This window comes from Limulus polyphemus, unplaced genomic scaffold (assembly GCF_000517525.1).
Source record: "Limulus polyphemus unplaced genomic scaffold, Limulus_polyphemus-2.1.2 Scaffold5094, whole genome shotgun sequence".
In the NCBI taxonomy this organism is placed as follows: Eukaryota; Metazoa; Arthropoda; class Merostomata; order Xiphosura; family Limulidae; genus Limulus; species Limulus polyphemus.
The window spans coordinates 38,673-61,689 of NW_013670704.1; the positions used below are offsets into that span (position 1 = coordinate 38,673).

A 23,017-nucleotide genomic window follows, 5' to 3' on the forward strand; every position below is an offset into this window, starting at 1 on the left:
TTATCGACGATAGAACATTTCCTGATGAAGCAGAGGAACCCCATATGAAGCAGAAGCCAACGAGACGGAGACCAGTAGGGAAGAATATACGTCCCGTAAAATGAAGAGACTTTGTTGGATTGGATTTTTGTGATTGTAATTCTGTACATTTAATTAAGTTATTGTTAATTGTTATTGGTTTATTGTAAGTGGCTATTGTTCGGGACGAACAATACTAAGGAGGGAGCAGTGTTGCGTCAGCGAGGTCACGTGACTAGTGTCACGCCACGTTTCTAGAACTATCTTGTTCCTTCCTGTATAAGACGCTCACAACGTTACAACAATGTGTGTGTAGGTAGTGAGTAATTGAACTGCAGTCAGGAAGTATTGTTGAAGTTAACGTTCGTTGTTAAAACGTTTGTAAAAGAGCGACTGTTGAAAATAAGTGTATCGTTAAAGTTATATTCAGAAAAAATAAACCAGTTTTATTAAGTAAGAACTTGTGTCGCTAAAGTTTCGTCGGAACGAAGTTACGGAAAGTTAATTAACAAACGGAAACGTAACAATACTATAGGATGCTTAAGTTAATTGATCATGTTGGTCTTAACTGTAGTCTCCAAATTCAAATGATATAATCCATACACCACTGTGTAATATTTGTTGTCACAGCTTAATATAATTGTATTGATTTAACATTTTTAGATCTATAAGCAAGGCAGATCTTAAACATTTACAGTTGTTTAGGTAAGAAAATGATATATTTTTTAACTTGATTCTGCCTGTAAGGGCATAACAGTTTAGTAGTCATACCTTAACTACCACCTTAGATATATTGGATGCTGTTTGGTATGTTTACCTTAGAGGTAAGTTACATGTACATATGGCTTTTAAGCAAAATTTTGTTCTTCATTTAAAATCTCATCTTCACCTATTGGAATGATTGTTATGCCCTTTTGAGGTTCTTTTGTTTCTTGGGTGAGACATGAAAATATCTACCAACCTTTTCTGGTACTCCTCTTCCATTTTAGTATCCTTTTCTTCCAGTTCTTTCTCAAATTACTCTGAGTACCTGATTCTTAAAATCTCTGAATAGTCAGCTGACTGCTGATTTCCTAACCAAGTGAAGAATTTAAACTACTGACATACATTACTCATTTTTGAAGTGTGTTGAACATAAGTAATTGGAAAGTTTCCTATACTAGTTAATTGATTTCTTTGTCTTGGTAGGATACCACATTCTGTTGCCTCAAAAAAAAAAGTGCCAATCTTTAACACGTTTTTCATAATTTTTACCATAAATTCAAAATTAACCCCAACTTTTTTTATTGTATACATTCCTTTAGCTTTCTCAATAGCAGTACAATACTTGTCTTAGTTACAAATCACATTATTTCAAATGTAACAAAATATTTTAAGACAAAAATGTATTACTACTCAACTCATATGACAAAGCTATCAAAAGAACATGATAAAAGGATGCAATACACCAGTCTTTCTTTCCTCTGTTTAGTTGGTTAGAAATTCATTATGTTGGTAAATTATTTTATTCAAATAGTCAGTTTAGGATTCAAAAGATACTTGTTAGTCCTACTGATATAAACAGTAATTAATTGCATCCTTCTACTTACTTGACATGTTGCACATATACATGGTTTCTCTAGAGGTAACAGTGTACTGATTAACAAGATGATGATTGTTAAAAAAACAAAGAATGCAATTCCACTAGGTCATTCTTGTGTTTTAGATTGTTGTAGAGATGTTTTTAACACTTCAAACTACTTGATGCAATTTTCTTAGAGGGCCCGTCTGTACTGATCACTTAGAGGTATAGAACTGTATAATTTTTTGTATTACTTTGGGAGCCTGCGATATGAGGAGCCCATCAGTGTGTTGCCCCACTTGCACTGACGTTAAATACACCACTTGACTTTTGTGTCCAAACAAGAGGCTCGGAAAGTATGTGTAGGACTAACAATTAAATTAAAAATTATAAGTAAAAACTATAAAGCATCAAATAATCCTGCTTTGGAATTGGAATGAGTGGTGGCTTATGTTTAACAGCAGATAGTAATTTTATGTTTAAAGGAAATGACAGTTATTACACTAAATAATTTTTAAAAGGCCCTTTCACACAGTTTTATAGATTTATTTCCTACCAGACACTCATTAATACACAAAACTCATCAGGTAAGTTCCAGTCTGGAAAACTTTGAAAGATTCTGAGATCACAAAACATCAAGACTGTAACATAAGACTAATTTAATAATTTTCAGTAATAACTAATCAACCATATTTATGACTAGTAGACTTTTCATTAAAATAACATCTGCACTGTTTCTGAAAACAGTCTCTTGGGTCATATTTTTCCATACATGAAACATTCTTTCCAAAAATACTGAGGCAACTTTTGATTTTCATTTGATTCTTTTTTGGCAGTTATGTGCAGTATTAACTCTCTTCAAATTACTACAAAGTACATACAATCCTATCAAATGCTTTTTTAAACCTTAAAATTCTACTTGCATCTATACATTATAACATAATTTACAGTAACATGACCTTCATTTGACTAATAAGCTTATTTTACACCTCTATTTCAAAGCAATAAATAATTAGGCACACAGAGCCTAGCCACCAAGTGATCTTATGTACAGATTAGTTAGTAATGCTAGCACATGTGTACACTTGTACAAAAATCAAGTAAACACAAATCATACATTTGTAAGTCGTATGAAAACAGTCCTCTTCAAGCAAAATGGGTCTTTCAACAAGTACTTAACAGCTTGGATACTTTTATAACACATTTGAGTTAAAGTCTTGAATGGCACATTCTATTCACGATAAACAGTTAGTGTTATATAAACACTTACTGTCACTGCAAACACAAAAGAAACACCGTTACAAACTCATTTCCTTCTGGTCCACGTTGTAAATGAAGGCAATCATTCATATTCAAACTTTCAAAAACTTAAATGTGAGCAGACAGAGGCTAGAATGTAACACATTTCTTTACACTGTTTCACCATTACTTCACTGTTAATCAAAGAACAAACATAAATTTCTTCAGCTGCTTGCATGCTGCTTTATATTTATATTCTAAAAACATTTGTGTTGTTTCAGGACCCTCTATAGTATTTGTTATCAGAAACTAGTAAAGAAATCTTAGTTGCTGAGGTAGCTAAATGCGAAGAACAGTAGAGAAAAGAAATGCTACCAAACTGCCCCCAAAAAATCAATATTTCAACTTTCATCAGCAGCAGCTGAAGAGGACTCAGTTGCTAGCACTGAAATTCCCAAAGTTTTCCCATTTTCAACACTGGACCATTGGAAAATTGTTGGAGTGTCTTCTATGTCAGGAGTGGCAAGATTCTTTACTGTAGATTCTGTGAGGTGCTCCTCCACCATAGCAACTCTCTTTCCCACAACATTGTAGTCTGACAAACTAGATGTTGATTGTTCAGATGATCCCTCTTTATCGTCGTAGATTTGAAGATCCAATTTTGCATTATTATGCAAGACTTCCATCTTCCTAATGGGATCGGTGCTTTGCTCAAAAGTATTGTGTAAGTCTTTATGGTTGAGAAGAGCAGAGTGGACAGTGTTGTCATTGCAAGAAGGAGTATATGTGCAACAAAGTTTTCCATTCTGTGGATCCAAAAATAGAATGTGTTATAGTTCAAAATAAATTTCTCTGAAACTTTCATACATAATTTCAATTGTTAAATATGATAAGATCATGTTAGGATTGTTAGTAGTATAGCCAAAACAAACAAACAAAACAAAATAATTCATAAATTTACAAAAGTGGTAGAAATTATGAAAACCAAAGTCTGATAAGAGTATATAATAAAAAAGCTCTACAATTTTCCTTGAGACTGAATTAAGTTATTTGAATTGATATCCATTTGGTTTATAAAAGCAACTGAAAAGTATTCTAACCAAAACAAAAATGTTTTGATTTATTATGTTAGTACTTCATTAGTACATCCAAAGAAGGCACTCAGAAGTAGGAGAGGTACAGCTCCATTTAATGTCAAATAATACTTGAGTTCCAATTGCTACAATTTTTTTTAACCAAGACCAATCACTGCTTTGAATATTTTTCAGTTTATCTCCTTCGATTAACCTTTACTTCAGTATCATAGTAAATGCACAATCTCAAAACCTAATTCTTGCAAAAGTTATTAATTTTCTTAGAGAAAATTACTGTTGAAGCTGGAAACCAGTGGATATGAAATGAATATCAACAGGGCTGTATAAAGTTAATCTAAACTGTGGGATATGAAAGTTATTTGTTTCTTATATTTTATAAGTTTGTATAGAAAAAAGACAACTGATTTTTGATAATATTTCAAAATTTCTGATAAGGTAGCTATACATATAAATTTAGATTTCAACTGGGATTGAAAATTTTATATAGCAGCCACTGATAAGTGCCTTTTTTGAATGTTATTTAGAGGTAATCTAAATATAAAACATTTACAAGAATCTATATGACAAGCAAGATAGTTAACATCATCTGTCAATAGCTGTTATTAATAAATGAAGTAACAAATAAATATAATAATTTAGTCAGACTATTACAAAACCAATTTTGTTTCTATAAATTCTGTAGTGTATAGCCATAAAAAGTTATGGTAACATTTTAAACAGAAAGTATCATTATATTGAATTTGTACATGCAGCATTATATGAAAGGCCTGGGGTTAATGATATTTCCCTCTCTACTGAGAACTAAAACAGGTTATCATATTGACTATGCAGCATTTCCATTTGTTTTGAAAAAACAGTTTACTACACTCTGTTTTCATTTATAGACATCCCTATAAAATAACATAATAGTACTTTTAAATAAAATTTATTCTTGGTCATGATTATGAGATGGATCAATGACCCCAGTTTAATATCTCATCTAAATGGCAGAGGTGTTTCCTTCTCAAGATTAGAATGAGGTGCTTGCTGTCAATCAAGTGATATGTCAGCTAACAAAAATGGTATGTCAAACAACTAAAATTGTAAGTCAAATAACCAAAGTTTTATGTGAAATCATCAAAATGGTGTCATATAACCAAGACTGAATGTTAGATAACTACAATGTTGTATGAAATAACCAAAATTTATGTTTATCAGAGCACATGCAAGTTTAAATGTTAGAGAATGAAGCAGGTGATTAATTCAATACCATGAGTATTCTTTTTTGTTTTGAAACTGTTCATGAAGTATACAATGAATCACAAGCTGACTTTTTATTCTTATGGTATAAATCTATGCTGTGCAAATAGCAGTGTAATGCCTCTACAATTTTTACTAAATACTCTGTACAAGACAAAATTTTTGACATATACATAACACTTAATCAACATTACAAAGATTTTTTTAATATTATATATATTTCAAAATAACTATCAACAGATGGTGTTAATCAAGACTTAATTAAAACATTATGGTTTAAGCAAGCAATACAGTACAACTAAGGTAAGAACATAAAAATAAAGATCACCAAAGTCAGCAACTGAAGAAAAACTTGCAGTGCAAGACACAGCTTTAAACATATCACTGAGTTTAGGGAGTTCTGATATTTATATTATTAGAAGCCAAATTCTTTTGTCCAATGAACATACATTTTTGTATATAATTACAAACTCCTCATATATAAACATTATAATTTTAGTAAATAGCTTGGAATTTACCTATATATTTCAAGATTACAAGTTGAAACACAGTGCTTTAGAGATTATTAAACTGTAGTTATATAAGAATTGCTAATATGTGCTTGTTTCAAAATATACTAACAAATAAACTTAATTAAGCTAATGTCTAGCAGAAAAAAACAATTACTATTTTTCTGCCAACAGTGGGGTTAAAGGCTTAGACTTAATTCCAGCTAGTTGGTTAGTTAGCTGTTATGTATTTTGTTTTTTTTTACTTATAAAGTTATTGTTCAGAGGAGCACATAACTCAAATGTTTATAATTTTTGAAAGATGAATTTACAGCTACATGATATAACACCCCTCCCCAAAAAACAAATCATGTGACCATTGTAAACATATTTACTTTGTATAAAAACAGGAAAGTCATCAAAGTATTTAAAATCCTATTAATTTTGTATATATACATATATTTTGTTACCAGCTCTCTAACATGACTGCTGCTGTCATTTCAACAGGTAAATGAATCAAATACAAATATATTAAAACCTATTCCAATAATATATTGTCACAACTCCCTACTTAAAATGAAGCATGTCATGCATGTTATTAACAAAATATATCACATCAATTAACACATCCATGCACAACATCCATATGAAAATAAGACAACTTAAGGTGACATAAAAAATAATCAACTTGATATAGTGTTCCACAATTGATATATATACTTCTTAAACGAGCTATTTCTGAGTGAAATATAAAAATAGCTTACATGTATAATGTGTTCTTGGCAATAGCAACTGTAAATACTTAACTGTTGCTCTTTCTATTGTATTGTCCAAACAACACACAACAGCCAGTTCTTTATACTGGTGTAATATTTATAAAGTATCTAGGAAGTGTTAAATGTCATTAGAAGTTCCAGGAAGGTTAATGTACAGTCTCATATGTTAACAACACCACAGAAGCTATTTGATATTCAAGCTAATGTATTTCAGCATTAATGCAAATAATTTTCAGATTCACTATATCAAGACAGTTCTTTACACTAATATTTTTATAATGTAAACCAATCACTAAGGTAGTTTTTGCCAGTGTATATCAGTCCTAATTTTAATGCAATTACATTTAATTCTTATCTTCTGGCTGGATTTATGCTATCTTTGCAAAAAAAATATTCCAAGTTAATCAAAATCAGTTTCTTTGCCCAATAAGTTTTTAGGGGCAATGGTAAATTAAAAAGCCTAAAGCATGGTCTTCTAATGCCAAGGATAAGTGAGCAATTATCATTCAAAAGAAGAACACATCTAAGGTAAGTACCAAGCAAAATAATTTTCTATAATGTTGATATTTGGGGCCGAAACAATGTAGACACAGTATTAATGACATGTTGAGATGTTAGGACAAAGGTTAAAGATTATATTTAATGTAAGTTCCATTATTTTGAATTGATGTTCATTAGGATTAGCAAGCTCTAAAATGTACTCTGTGTATGCAATAAAATTTTGATGAAGATTATTTCTATCATGGCTCTGTATTATTAGCATTATTTCATAAATAATTTGCATTTCAAAAAGAGAGATGTAAGATGTGGAATAGGCTGTTTCATCAAGACGAGTGTGTCCAAAACAATTGACAAAATTAATATGCCTTCTCCCCCCCTCCCACCACAGCTTACAATGCTAAAATTCGGATTTAAGTTAGGCAGAGCACAGTTAACCCATTGTGTAACTGTGTGATTAATAACAAACAAACAAAAGAATTAAAGCATATTTTTACTTTCCACTAATGACACTCATTATGATTTAACTGTTTGATATGAAGAACAAAAGTATAATTATTTTTCTCAGCATTTAATGAAGTTTTGATTGTGAACACGTGCTCTGTAGAATACATTTATAAATTACTGCCATTTTTGATGTCTCCAGGAAGATATGTCCATACAAATATCTTAATTTATGCACTTTTTTTATATTTCATTTTGTAGACATAAGGAAAATTTAAAGGACCACTTAAGTTTTAACGAGTGGAACACTAACATCAAGAAGAAAATAAAAAGAAATGAAACTAAAAATGTGAGAAGTGCTTCCTCAGGTGCATAATGTACAACTGTGAAATAAAGAATATTATTTTACCGATTGAAACTACAACCCCTATTTCTCACCGAATGTTCACAGTGTGGAACCTGTAATAAGGTGGTTGTGAAGAATTTTTACACAATTAGCAGAGACTGAATACTGTACATATACATAAAATTAAACTGCTTTTCAGCAGAAGCTGATTAAGAGGTATAGAGATTGGAATTATGGTACATGTTTTAGTATATATTTAAAACCCTTGTAACAGCAAAAAATAACTGGTGCTGTCTTATAACAGAAAAATTAGGTATCGTATATAAATTATGGATGTGAAGTTACTCATTTACTTATTTTTCTTTTATAAGTTATAGAAAGTTTGAATTTTCATAAAACTTAATCAAAACATTATCCTCTAAACTTTAAAATTTTTTCTTTTTTTTCATCCTACCACACTTAAAAAAATACAACAACAATTAAAATGGCTAAGTATTAAGCAATTATGTTCATTAGAACTATATAATATAACAAACTTCATTATCTTAAAAATGTTCAAATATAGCAGCTAAGTTACCTGTACATAATGCTACCACATACTGTTTGAAAGATATTTTGTGACTTATGATTAGTGAGTATGTTGACTGCTCATAACAAAATTCTTACAAATTTGCACCAAAATATTTAAGCATGTACGTACTGGTTATGTGCTTGCTATAAAGAAATATGAACAAAGACTAAACAGAGTTGAACTGAAGTAGTTTTTAATAGGTATGTATATAACCAAAACAAGTCCTTTATGCATGGTGATAAAAAAATATCGAGAATTTGTTAATCTATATGAACAAAACAGAAAGCAAAAAGGAAAATCCCCCACCCCAAAGTAAAAAAAAAACGTATGCTAAACAAATTTTCTTTATTTTAGTCATCTGGTGCAAATTTGTTAGGAAACTAAAAGAGTTAAAAAGTAAAATTATTGGATAAAATTATATTACTGTGAAAATCGAGTACTTAGTTAAACAATGTAAAACGTGTATCGAAATGACTGTAAAATAAAATGAAGTACTCAGCAATATTTTTAAATAATGTTAACCATGCCAAGATAGAGCCAAGTATCAGTTTAGAATGCACCTGTTATATACTCATAAATACTTCCTTAAAAGCAATAATATAAGCAGTAGATAAAATAGACATTTCGATTTTCACTACTTTCATTTTATAAAATAATAAGATTATAGTTTTTAGTTGATGCAATGAGCTTTATCTACACAAAAGTCATTGATTGGGAGATAAAATATCATAAAAGAAATACTTGTTTGGAAAATTCAAAATGAGAATTTACTGCAAAATGAAGATAATAATTCATTTGTCATGCAGTGTTTATTGATTGAAAAATTGAAATTCAATACTTTTACAAAAGTGTTTTTTTATCCTTGGTTGAATGTACTGAAGTTAACACAAAAACACCTTTATTAATAATATGTTGTACAGTTATACCTTTTTCTGTAACACATCTTTGAATTACTGCCAGAAACCAGGAACTACTACTGCATGTAACTGCAATACATTTAACAGTACAATGTGAATAACTGGAAGAACTCCAAAGACTGATTATACAGCCATAAAATAATGTGAGACCTTTGGATATACAGCTATGGAAAATTAAGTAACTATGCAGAGACAGATATAGGTACCAAAAAAATCCCAGAAATACAGCTATGAGTAACAAATAATCCCAAAAATACAGCAATACAGAGATACAGCTATTGGTAATAAAGAACCCTTGAAATACAGCTATGAGAAGCTAATTATTCATAGAAATAATACTATTGGTAACAAAGAACACAAGAGATACAACAACCAGTGACTCAAAAAGACCTGGAGAGGCTGAAATCTCCATGCAGATACAGCTATGAGTGACCGAAAGAACCATAAGCTTACAGCATGGAATGAGAAATTGCCACAGATACAGGTTTCAAGCCACAATAAAACAATGTATCACAGTTATTGACAAACTAAGTTAATTTTATATGTTAATAAAAACTGATGAAGTTTTTCATATCAATTATTTGAATTTTGGGAGCATTAGACAAAACTGTTGACTTTAGCACTGTATCAGTCTTGTGCAAATTACATTTCACCTATAAAAATTCTAGACAGATTATTCAATTTTAAAATATTTTCCTTGTGATTACTACAAATAAGTATAAAAGAGAAAAAAAAAAGGTAAATGCAAAACTTACTGCATTTGTTAGTTTTGAAACAGTGCTCCAAAAGTGCTCTTTGTGCTAGTATAGGCTAGACTACAACTTAGTTTGCATGCAAATGTGCCAGCTTTTTTTTAACACAAGAATGTACAGAAGACAAAACAATAATTTTCTAGTCTTCAACAGTTATTTAAAGCTGTAATTATGAATCTGAGATGCTATCACTTGAAATTCCATATTACATAAAAATAAAAATAGTGTTACCTCTTTTTCTACACAAATTGGGATAAGCACTGCAGTTGTATTTTAGAACATTTCATCTGACACAAGTAACACAGAATAAATCAAGCATTAATATATTTTACTACCTTTATCATACTGAATAACTAGAAGCAAAGAATCAATATACGTGAACACTATGTTCAATCAGGTTTGATAGATAAAAAAAGTTCTATGTTCATTATGTAAAGAAACATTAATTTTCTTCATACCCCCAATTTTACTTTATAATTTAATTCACTACAAACATTTAACAAATGTAAGTTTAAAACATTTAGTCTGAATGATCAGACTCTAATGATTAAGTATGAAACACAAGATGCTGGCTTAAAAAATTAATTCTTACTAACATTACATTTTTTTTCTTCCAAAATGGAACACTTTTTTCAAAATTGCAGCCAAAAAGGTCTCTGTTATGTGATAGAACTCAGTTTATTTCTTGTTATTGGAAACTAATAAAATTAAGTATCTACCTTACAAGAACAAGAAGTACAGGGGTCTTCACCAATAGGGACTCGTTCCCCATAACGATACATAAGACCTTTGTAGAAACAACCACGTCCACCTTGGAGGTTTGAAGTACCATTGCCACTGATTTCTTCACTGCTGAAGGTCTGAGAACTGCAAGGATCATCCTCACAACGATGACAGCAATCACCAGGTTGTTGAACTGGATGGTCACACATGGCTGGAGGGCAATCAACTGGCCAGCAATCAACTTCTCCGTACTTGAAAAACAAATTACGAAAATGGAAACTGGATTTTATAAAACTTCAGTATCATTCAGATGAAAAAATATTGCAAAACTAAGAAAAGTTATACTATACAGATTTCAAGATGGTTTTAATAAAGTAATACAACAAGTGTATTACAATCAAGAAATTACGTAAATTAAAAAAAATCTTTATTAGCAAAGTCATAAATGTACAAATAATTGATAAATTATAGGTCAAAATTCAAACTGAAGTGTACTATATTAAGGAATACCATATATCAACACCCTAAGCATAAAAAAAAAGTATATTATTAAAAATCATAATAAATATTATACCCCAAAATTAACTTGAATGTGTGACAGTTTTAGCTAATAGTATTAAAAATTCCCTTCCAAAAGAAATAACTCAAAAGTACAATGAGAAAGCTCAGAACAACTGGAAAAGTTTGCTTACACTCTATTCTAGATCAATTATTTCCTTTTTGGACACCATTGTATATTTTTTAAATATTGCATATATTCTTTCTCAAATGTAATCCTGATTTTTAGAAACTATCTCACACCAAACTTCCCATACTGGCAACTTGTTTTAGAATTGTAACGGTAATTTATTCGTTCTGTAAGTTTCATAGTCCAATAATCAAAACTGAATGCCTATTTCCAAAAATACTTTCAAGTAGTCCAAGATTACGATAGTGTATTGCAGTTGCATTAGGCAGTTTAAAGGTATATAAAAATATCAAGTAACTCTAGTGTATCTGTGATGGTACATGATTTAAAATTATGTAAAATAGACTTTATCTGTAAGTTACCCCATGAAAGTGAACTAGGGTATCTGTTATTAACCTACACGTCTTCAAGATATAGTCAAACCATAACTTTTCTGCAGAAGTATTTACTTAGAAAAATAGAGAATTTGTAATAAGACTATACTGAAATAGATAGTTACAGAAATTACGATAACTATATTATTACATCTTTTACAGATGAATATTTTACAGATTAGCTAGCCTCACAGAGTACGATTATGTAAAACTGTTTAAGAGCTATTATACAATTATGTTAAAAACAAATGCTAGTTCAGTTAGGATTATATTATGAGTGATAAACAACATATTATCATATATATAATATGAAGTAACCACACAAACACAAAAATGCAATAACAAACACTGATTTGCTCATTAACAATTAACTTTTTACATATATAACAAAGCAAAATGTGTCACAAAAAATTAACCACGCAAGTCTTTAAAATCATACAACATACTAGGCATTCACAGATTTGGCACTGATAAATCCACTGCTCTCCATTATGGAATTTTCTGGTGACTTCCTGATGATGACAGTATGAGGTTTGGTCACATTCTGGGCAACAGTCTAGGTTTACGTCAGGCCTGTTACAGTCACACTCAAATTTGTTGCAGCTGACTACACCATTGGTGCATGTGCACTGTGAACAGATGTCACCCTCTACAAACCAGGTATCTCCATTAGCCCTCTCTGTTCCATGGTATATGCAACCTATAAAAGATTAGTAAACAAACTGCACATAGTTGTGATGTTAAATGTTCAAAATTGGTTATGTCGATATTCACCTGTAACTTAATTTCCTAAAGTTTGCTTTGGGAATACATAATAAACATTTAGTCTTATTTTAATCTTATAGTTACTGATGATCTAACTCTAAGTTATAACAGTTTTGTGTGAGAGAAAGAACACACACAACATAAGTATTTTCTGTAAAAGTTTGTTGTCCTAATTACAAAGTATAACTTTTATAACAATTAATATGAGATATTCAAACTCACCTAAAGAACAGGTATTATTGTTATTACATTCACATCGAAATCCACCATCTTCATTAATACAAATAGCTGTACTGTGGCATGTGTGAGAATCTTGAAGACATTCATTGGTGTCTTGATGAAAAACAATATATCAGTTGATGAATATAAGTGACAATATCCACAAAACAGCACTGTTTTGATTATATAAAAAAAAATGTAGGATTCACAGAAAAGTAAGAATAGCACATTTCTTTACATGCAAAAATTATGCATTATCCAGAGTTTCACAACGTTTTTGTTTAAAAGTTAACAAATATTCTGTTTGTAATTCAGATAGTTAAAATCATTTTCTTATTTCAAAGTGAGACCTTTGCACTGCAACAATGATTTTGCCTAATTATTTAAACAAACTAAAAAAAAATGAATGTCACTTTCATAATTTTCCCACTGCTGAAAGTGATGTGGGACATGTTGAATATCACCATGATATAATCTTCCAGTTGACAGTCCAGCATGATAATCACTTGGCTAACTCAGTCCACTGATGAAAGTAAATGCTTTATTTCATGTTATTAAATTATTTTGTCACATACCACACTTTGAACTGATTTGAATTTCTTTTTCTCAAATAAATTAGAAATCTACTTGTGCACACAGTTAATATTTACATATTTCTGGTTAGTTTAGTTGCAACGAGTTTAAAAAATTTACTTCCTCTACAATATTTAAGTTTTTAAAAAAATTTTGCCTTCTTCTAGTTTTAAGCAAATTTTATTGCTATGCATTTAAGATTTTGGAATAATCTTTAAATACTGTTCTATTTTTTTTATCAAAACAAGAAAGTTATTTTTTTTTTATAATATACTAATGTACTTAAAAACTAAAATTTTTGGGACAATAAATCTAATTGATATTACAGTTTCTAAATGTGAGATTAAAAAGAAAAGTCAAGTTCATACTATGAGTAAATTGACAAACAATGACTTATAAGCATAATGAAGTGGTTTTGTTATGAGGAACATACTGCATATTTCAACAGAGCATTTGGTCACGATTTACAGCTAAGCATACAGGGTTTACATACAAAATCATGAAGTACAAAGACAAAAGACACAAAAGTTTAATGTTAAGGAATGTTGTCACCTAGTGACAGGATTGTAGCTAAAGACAAGTTTAAATGTGTGAGTGAAAGTTAGGTGAATAAACTCAGATAAATTTGAGTGATGTTACCAGTGCCGTTGTCAGGTTTTATGAAAAAAACTGCCTTCTTTGATGACTTGTATGGTTTCTAAACAATCTCTTTCTTTTTTATTTTACTTTTGAATTGGTGAAGGAGAAAAGTTTCATTCCAAAGTATTTTGAGATCTGATCCAAACTGATTACATATTAAAGCAGATAACTGAAACTCACCTATACGCATGTGACCTTGGTGTTCTTTGCTTCTTATTTCCAAGGAAAGTTATACTTGTTGTATATGTTTCTTACCAAATGTTCTGTTTAACATGTAATATGTTTGTTAAAATAAAACAACTATATTATGCTTATAAAAAATTATCATTTGTCAATTTACTATTACATTAGCATAACCTGCTTACATACACAAGTTCTTACCAAATATCTATATTCTAATTATTATCCTGCTATTAATAATTTTTTAAAATGAAAATATTGATAATGCTTGCAAACCATGCCACAGTCAGGGTTAATTATCCTTCTAAAATCGTGAAAAAAATATTTTTTTTTTAAATGAAAAGTGACCATATATTTGCTGTGTTTAGCACACATTTGTTCTTTATAAATATAAATAAAGGGTCAAATCATCGATCACGACTCTGAAAGAGAATTTGAATTGATTGAGAAAACAATTTTTTAAAGATATTATATGCCTATAAATTTTACATGGCAACTGATACTAGATGCACAGTAAATATAGTTTGAAATGTGTCCATAAAAGCTATAGTAAAAATTTATTGTCACAAACTGAAAGGATATCAAACAAAAATTTTATTTTAGTTATTTTCAGAAAAATAAAACCAAAGTGCATAAAGAAATATATCAAATATAGCTAATTTAAATTTAATAATTCCATGTAGAATAATATAGTAATATTAAAACAATAATCTGCACATGGGTAGTTGTTCCTTTATAATCATCCAAATATAAGGCTGGATAAGGCATAGAAGTTAGTTAGTATGCATAAAAAAAGTTTATGGATTCATGATCTGCAACTAACGACCACAAAAATGTGCTCCACACTTTGGGGTCATGGTTGTGTTAAAAAAGTGATGGTAAAATTCCACTGTGCAATCAGATAAGAGTAGCCAAGAGTTGATGGTTGGTGCTATTTACTAGCTGCTTTCCATCTTGTGTTTCAGTTAAAAATTAGTGACAGTTTTGTGAAGATAATTTTTTGCAAAATTACTGAAACAATAATCATCTAATTTTAAAAATGATCCAACATAACTTTATGTATTTTTATAAATGAATTTTGAAATAGATAATATTATGTTCTCATACGATACTATCTTAATCATAGTCATACCTTGGCACATAATTCCAAGTTTGTTATCTACTAAATAGCTTTGATATCCAGGAATACAGTCACAATAGTACCACCCTGGCATATTGATACACTGTGAATTAGGGTAGCATTGGTGAAGACCCAAACTGCATTCATCCACATCTAAGGAATTTGAACAGAAATCAGTAACATTTGTAACCTAAAATTTCACATACTTGAAATTAAATCATGCCATTTTAAAATAATTTAAGAAAAAAGGATATTCAAGTAAGCATCTAAACATGTATGTTTTGTAGACTACTCAATATTAAACACATTAATCACAATAAATCATAAACTTGTACATCAGACATTCTTTTAACTTACTATTACATAAAGCTTGAATATTTATATAATTCAAATTGATGGATAATTTGACTACGCCTCCTCTAGAATCATGTGATAGAAGAAAAGATATTACAAGTTTTCACTTTGGCATTAAAGAAAAAGAAAGACATGCAAGTTTTGGCTTTTGTCGTTTCACAATATTACACTCACGTAGGAGCAGATTTGAATCTAAAATGTTATTTGGAAGAAAGCTAGAAGGGGCTCACAAGTTTGTCATAAAAATAACAAACTACGTACTTTTCCAAGGGGTCTCACCGGGATTTTTCTCGGTGTCTCATTTGGCTAGTCCACACCTGCTCTCTCATATGGACTGGTATGTTCTGTTTATATAGTTTTACATTTGTTGCTAATCATGCACAACAATTAATTTTTCTGTATACAAATTTAAAAAAAATTAAAGTAGACTGACTATAAACTACAGAATAAAACAATATAGCTGTATTAAACCATCAAAGTTTCAAGTGCAAGTCAAAATATTCTTAAGGAGCAAATGATAACATTCCCAGTATTTTTCACCAATACCCATAAATTCAATATGTTTTCTTTCCCAAAATTAATTCTATACATGTATACCTTGGTTACAAGTTATACATAGAGTTTAGTAAATCATATGATGAACTTATTAAAAGTGGAACAGAATACATGTGCTGATGTTTACAACCTATATATTTTAATTCTTACACTTCTTGTGAACAAACCCATTGGTTTACTTGTGACTGAAAGATTTTGGTAGCAACAAAGTTAAGTTTTATGTTATTAGGGTTATAAAATAATCTGAAACCCACACATACAACTACTTAACATGATGAATGCCACTTATCTTATGTTCCCCTTGGGACTCTAGGTGTTGATACAAGTATCTTGTAAGGAATTCTTAGTACACTTTAATAGGGACAGTTTCAATTTTATGCATATATTTCTACCATAGTGCAGAAAAATAATGAGCTCCAGTGGAGAAAAAACCGTTTCATTTGTTTTTCAAATGTAAATATGTGTGTGTGTGTGTGTGTGCCTGTTTTACAATTTGCTACTTTTTTGAACAAAGTGTTTTATACAATTAAATCCAGTGACTCTTCCACACCTACCTATTTCACAGCTAGGTCCAGTAAAACCCTGATGACAAGAACAAACATCAGGTGCCACACATTGACCTCCATTTAAACAGGTTTGATTACAAAAAGCTACAAACAAGAGATGTTAAGGATAAATTGTTTTGAAACTGCATCCAAGTAGTCATACTTTATCAAATTAAATTTGTAAAAGTAAGAAAGGTTTAACTCAATGTATATAAATTCACTGCATCTGTAAGAATATAATATACATAGCTTAGAAATAAAAGTTAAACTTAATAACATCTTGACATATCTATTATGAATAGGTTATTTACTAGAAGTAACTATTAACCACATATTTAGTTTTCCACCAGCGATGCCTTTAAGCAAGCAAGACAAATGACTATTTGGAGCCCCACACTAAATATAAATAATATTCAGGATTAAAATATACTCATTACCTTTACAGAACATGTTATGTTTAATTTCTTAATATAATAGCCAGGAAGCTAATATGAGCTTTGATATATATTATATATATATATAAAAAACTTTTGGGGGAACATGTCCCTTTAAATCCCCCCCTGTTATAATATACAACTTATTATTGGACTGTTTTATCTGATTATCCTATTGCTAAGACCAACATTGGTCTTCTCATAGTTTACTTACGTTTACAAGTATATCCATCTCCTTGATATCCTTCTAGGCATTCACATTTGTAGCTTCCTTCTGTGTTTAGACACATTGCATTTTGATCACACTCATGATCCTGTGTGGTGCACTCATCGTGTTCTAGATAATTCAGGATGTAAATAATTATTACTGACACACATGATAGCTTAAGGTATGTATTGATCAATCATATACAATAAATACTGTACGATATCAGTATCTTTACATTCTTGTGCTCTTAGATCTGTCACTGGATTAAGCTAAGTTTGTGTTCTTCTCATCAAATGATTTGGATTTATTTAAGATGAATTCTATCAACAGTCACTTTGAGGACTGAAGTAATAGATAAGAAAATACTGACAAAAGATATCCACCTGATCTCTATATGAAATATTTTTTACAATTCTATGTTTTATAAGGCAATAAAGCATATTTTCTGAAATTATACATATGTTTTGTGTCTTATTTATTTATTGTTTAGTTTGTAGTAACTTTGTGTTAATTAATAAGACCTCATTTGGGAGACACCTGGTAACTTCATACAAAGCAGATATTTCTTCATAGTAGTGCCCTTTTTCTGATTGGTCAGCTACAGAAGGAATGTGTATTGTGTATTTGACAGTCTCAAATTAGGTTTGCTCTGACTTTTTACGAGTTCCATTTGTTGTTGTTTTTTGAGTGAGTAAAGGCTTACCATTGAAGTTCTGTCTACTGATCATTTGTGCTACAATTGAACTCTTTCACACTTTCATGTCACTTAAACATTCACTTGTATTTATTTATTTTTGAAACTTTCTTTTTGTAGAAAATAGTGTTTAATTTCTATTTCTACTTCAATGCTGCATCTTACTTTCCTTCATTTCATCTGCAACAAATCACTGCACCTCCTTTTGAATATTATACCTACAAACCTTTCGTTTTTGTTGCAATAAGGTAACTGTATGCAGGTATAACTTTGAATCACCACAAACTATTAAAAAAGAAAAAAGTGAAAGAGAAACAAAAGGAAGAATGTGCTTTCCAAAAGTAAAAATTGTCATACTAATGTGAGGGAATCAGAAGCAATACATCTGGCCATTTCATTTTAGCCCTTTATTTTTCTTACCTCTTGTAGTTAGATATTATATTTTGAAAAGAACCGAGATTTTAATGGAGGAAAAACAATTAAGAAAGTTATCAGTTACTGCTGGATGTTCAAAATTCATAATCACAATCTTTTACTTTTGAAATGGTCTCATAGGGCAGTAGTTGTAAAGAATAAAGATTCAAACTCTAATCATTCATATTCTCAAGATAGTTTTGACTGGATAAAAACCTATATGCAAGGGTGTCAGGCATGAATGGTATTATTGTAGGGAGGTGGAGATGGAGACAGCACGTATTTGTTGATAACATTTACACACCAATAGTTGTACATCTATTTCTTAGGTTCTATACTGCTATACACGTGTAACATTTGGATGTTTTGTGCAAAGTTACATATCATAAAATAAAAGAAGGCATCATATAATGGGCTAAATCATTATTCCATATATGTATCTATATGTACACATGCGTAAAGTAATAGTAAATACCAACAGAGAAATTCCAGAAATGATCATGAGTATCATCTAATTTGATTGACTTCACTGATTCTGACTTAACCAACAGCACCACTGAGAGACCACTCTGCCATGATGTTATGGAGCTTGCCCTGGAAAAGACTTAATGTAGTGAAGGATTGCTCACATGAACAAGATGTGATTGGCAGAGTTAGAATCAAGCAAGAAAAAGAGTTACTGTTTGGATACATCTCTGTGAGTCCCTCCTTTACAATATGCAAGAAAGTCTGATGAATTTGTTTCAGCTTGAGAGGCTGGATGGCTTATGCAAATGATCTGTTTGTATTCAGAAACTAACAGTTCTAAGTTGAAAGTGCCCACATAGAAGGCAGGCAAGACTTGCAACACAGGAATTTTCTCTGCATTTGGAGACACTAAACAATCAGTAGACATCTAAACCATTCATAACATCAAATCCAACACTTTATAAAACAATGTTACTTGGTAATGATCTTTGCTATTTAATATGAGTTGAGTTTCCTAATGTGAATCCAATACATAAAAAACTTTTCTAGTCCTAGGTCAGTAGGTAACATCAATATTATCTACTTTTGTTCAGTTATTACAAAATGATGGTTCAAAGTTTCCTCATTTCTCATGTCTTCAAGTTCTGAAACCAACACTCAAACTTGAACTGGGTCCAAAATATTTGGGGTGGCAGGCTATGGCCCAATGCTACTGCATACATGTACAAGATACAAGTATAATTTGTACTAAAGTCACTTTGATATTAATGCACACATTATATATTCACAGCAAATAATTAGGAATTAATGCAATGTTCTGGTTGAAATGAATGTAGTTAAACTACAATAGTGAGATAAATTAAATATATTTAAGCCCATTATTTCATCTTAACATTGCAAATATTTCTACTTAAAATTTAAACAAATTTAAATTGTTAGGAAAGAAAGTTTAGAAAGTTTTCTAAAATTTTTATATAATAGTTACATGTTTGTTTAAGTTATTAAACAGAGTATCACTTATCTTTCCACATAATATTCATGCATAATATACAAAATATATTATTCATTAACTTTTAACAAAGAATAACCCACAATTAAGATAACTGCCTTTAAAGTATGATTACATTATACATTTAAGCATGGATAAAGCTGGATACATATTTAAAATAAACATGCTTAATTCAAAATACTTTTAATTATCTTGTCACACTACCAATTTAATTATAGAACTAAGTACATTTTTCTATTTCACTTGCACTAATGTCTCATAAAAGATCAGCAGTGCATGTGAGCTATGAGTAATGTTTTCAGGTATTTCTGAGCTCATAGTTATCCCTTTTATACAACAGTGTAGCTTTAACTTAATATATTGCTTACTTGTTAAAAGCTACAAATTTAACCAGTATTACTTAGGGTAAGATTGTTTTATTAAAAGGTTTTGACAAGTTAGTATTCATTATTTGGTTAAAATTAAATTACTAATTCTCAACTAGTGAAAGACAACTTAACCAAATTGCTAACTTAAGTTGATATACGTACATGTACACATTTGTTTTCATTTCTCCTCAAAGGTTAAAATGTATCTTCAAGAATTATTTTACAGTTCCAACTTTTTTTTGAAATCAAACATTACCAAGGATCACGTCAACACATTTAAGTTTACTTGTGTTAAAGAAAATATGCTCCAACCACTTTTTGTTGCTCTAGTTCTTCTATAAGATGGAAAAACAGAAGAAAGTTAGGCAAACAAAGAAAACAAGAATTATCAGAATCCTTACCAGCACAGCTGAAAGCATCTACCCTTCGATACCCTGGAACACATTCACAGATATATGATCCAGGGACATTAATGCACTGAGTATTCTTGTGACAGTGATGACCATTATGGTCTCCCTCTTTCTGGCATTCATCGACATCTGATTAACAAGACACAAAGCTCAATGTGCATAAATTTACTTGAAAATTAACTTGGATATTAAAAAACATAAAAGGTTACAGATAGCTAGATATCTTAAGAACACTTTAATACATATGTGAAGGTATGATGCCTCATGAAACTATGGCAGATGGAAAAATAAGTTAATTAAGTCTCTGACCAGGTTCAGAAAAATTACAATCACTTGTTAAAAAACTGAAATGATGCAGTAATCAATAAGGGCATAACTTTATTAACCTAATGTTTATATTCAGAGATATAAAAAAATTCTCTAGAATTTATTTATACATTACAGCAGTAAGTAACATACCTAGACTATACAGGAGAGTAGAACTTCTAATTTATGTGATTAGGGCTGCTTTAGAATTTATCTTCTCATTTAGTAAACACTGTTTTTCATAAATTTCATTTCATTTCATACAGGCTTACCTATACAATTCTTTCCATCACCATGGAAACCAGTGTCACAGTGACAAGTATAACGGGTTGGAAGGTTAACACAAGAAGCATTGGCATGGCAATCATACCCCTTTGCACAAAAGTCTGTTCCTAAAAAAAAAAAAGACAAATTTTAAAAATAGACATGGCATCTTACATTTAATGATGTAGAAATATTAATATTCAGCATAAAATAGTAATAATTATGTTGGTTTGTTTAAAATGTTTAACTACCATATTTGTAATATTATAACAATATATGTTTGATCACCTTATTTTTAAAATGTATTTTTTATTCAATTATAGAACAAAGAAAGTTTTTAAATTTTCAATAGAATATTGCACACAGGAATTAGGTTTTTAATTTTTAAATGCCTATAATCAATCAATCAATTAATGTTTGAAAAATTCAGATACCATTAATATTGTAATGAATAATTCAAATCAGAATTATTTTCCGATATGATTCTTTTGTCTTGATTCTGATATAATCCATATAAAATTACGCCCCCACTGGCACAGCGGGATGTCTGCAGACTTACAATGCTAGAAACCGGGTTTCAATACCCGTGGTGGGCAGAGCACAGATAGCCCATTGTGTAGCTTTGTGCACAGGGAAGAACCATCACCAGCAGAGGAGCCCCTACGTGTCAACACCAACTCACCAACAAAGGCAGAGATCATCAAAGCCATCAAGTCCTTGAAGAACGGCAAGGCAGCAGGTCCTGACGGCATCCCGCCGGAAGTTCTCAAGACAGACGCAGCAGCAGCAGCAGAGACACTACATCCTCTCCTGCAAAAGATTTGGGAGCAGGAGCAAGTGCACGCCGACTGGAAGCTTGGGTACCTAGTGAAGCTGCCCAAGAAAGGATACCTTTCCCAGTGCAGCAACTGGCGAGGAATCATGCTGCTGTCCATCCCCAGCAAGGTGTTGACTAGAATCATCTTGGAGAGACTGAAAGAGGCGTTAGACAAAAGACTGAGATCAGAGCAGGCAGGATTTATACAAGATAGATCGTGTACAGACCACATCGCCGCTCTGCGCATTATCATCGAGCAGTCCATCGAATGGCAGTCTCCTCTGTATACGACCTTCGTTGACTTTGAAAAAGCCTTCGACAGCGTCGACAGGGAAACCATCTGGAAGCTGATGCAGCACTACGGAATTCCTCCGAAGCTCATCAGCATCATTCAGCAGCTCTATGAGGACTCGTCCTGCCAGATCATTCACAACCGGAAAGCTGACAAGCCTCTTCCCAGTGAAAACCGGAGTGAGGCAAGGCTGTATGCTGTCTCCGACAATTTTCCTCATCGTCATGGACTGGACCATGAGAAGAACGACTGAGGGTAGCGCCTCCGGCGTCCAGTGGACCCTCATTAAACAGCTGGAGGACCTGGAATTTGCGGACGACGTCAGCCTTCTGTCCCACAAGCAACAGCATGCACAGTCCAAGCTCACCCGGCTCGCTGAGGAGGCAGGAAAGACCGGCCTGAAGATCAACACCAGAAAGACGGAGGTGATGCGGCTGAACAACAAACAAGAGCGCCCACTGCAGCTGCAGGGGAAAGACATCAAGGAAACAGAGCGCTTCGTTTACCTTGGAAGCATAGTAAGCAAAGACGGCGGCACAGATGAAGACGTTAGGAGCCGAATCAACAAACAAAGCAAGGCTCGTGTTCAACACCTTGCGACCCATCTGGAACTCCAAAGCCTTATCCCTGCACAGCAAGATCCGCATCTTCAACA

At 31.3% G+C, this 23,017-nt stretch overlaps 1 protein-coding gene across 2 annotated transcripts in view; it reads right to left on the minus strand.

Annotated features, from left to right (window-relative positions):
- Positions 1 to 1,295: 1,295 nt before the first annotated feature.
- LOC106472112 (protein kinase C-binding protein NELL2-like) overlaps positions 1,296 to 23,017 on the minus strand; it is a 24,705-nt gene continuing 2,983 nt past the window's right edge. Inside the window, exons 4-13 of one of the 2 annotated variants that reach the window (XM_022400716.1) lie at positions 21,262 to 21,381; positions 20,675 to 20,812; positions 17,327 to 17,449; positions 16,688 to 16,783; positions 15,237 to 15,377; positions 12,716 to 12,826; positions 12,175 to 12,428; positions 10,663 to 10,917; positions 7,767 to 7,816; positions 3,204 to 3,624 (exon numbers count right to left, since the gene is read on the minus strand). In XM_022400716.1, coding sequence (XP_022256424.1) covers positions 3,351 to 3,624; positions 7,767 to 7,816; positions 10,663 to 10,917; positions 12,175 to 12,428; positions 12,716 to 12,826; positions 15,237 to 15,377; positions 16,688 to 16,783; positions 17,327 to 17,449; positions 20,675 to 20,812; positions 21,262 to 21,381 — 1,562 coding nt within the window. In that variant the 3' untranslated portion in view covers positions 3,204 to 3,350. Of the gene's footprint in view, positions 3,625 to 7,766; positions 7,817 to 10,662; positions 10,918 to 12,174; positions 12,429 to 12,715; positions 12,827 to 15,236; positions 15,378 to 16,687; positions 16,784 to 17,326; positions 17,450 to 20,674; positions 20,813 to 21,261; positions 21,382 to 23,017 lie in introns of both variants that reach the window. The other variant, XM_022400715.1, reaches the window with a different exon arrangement.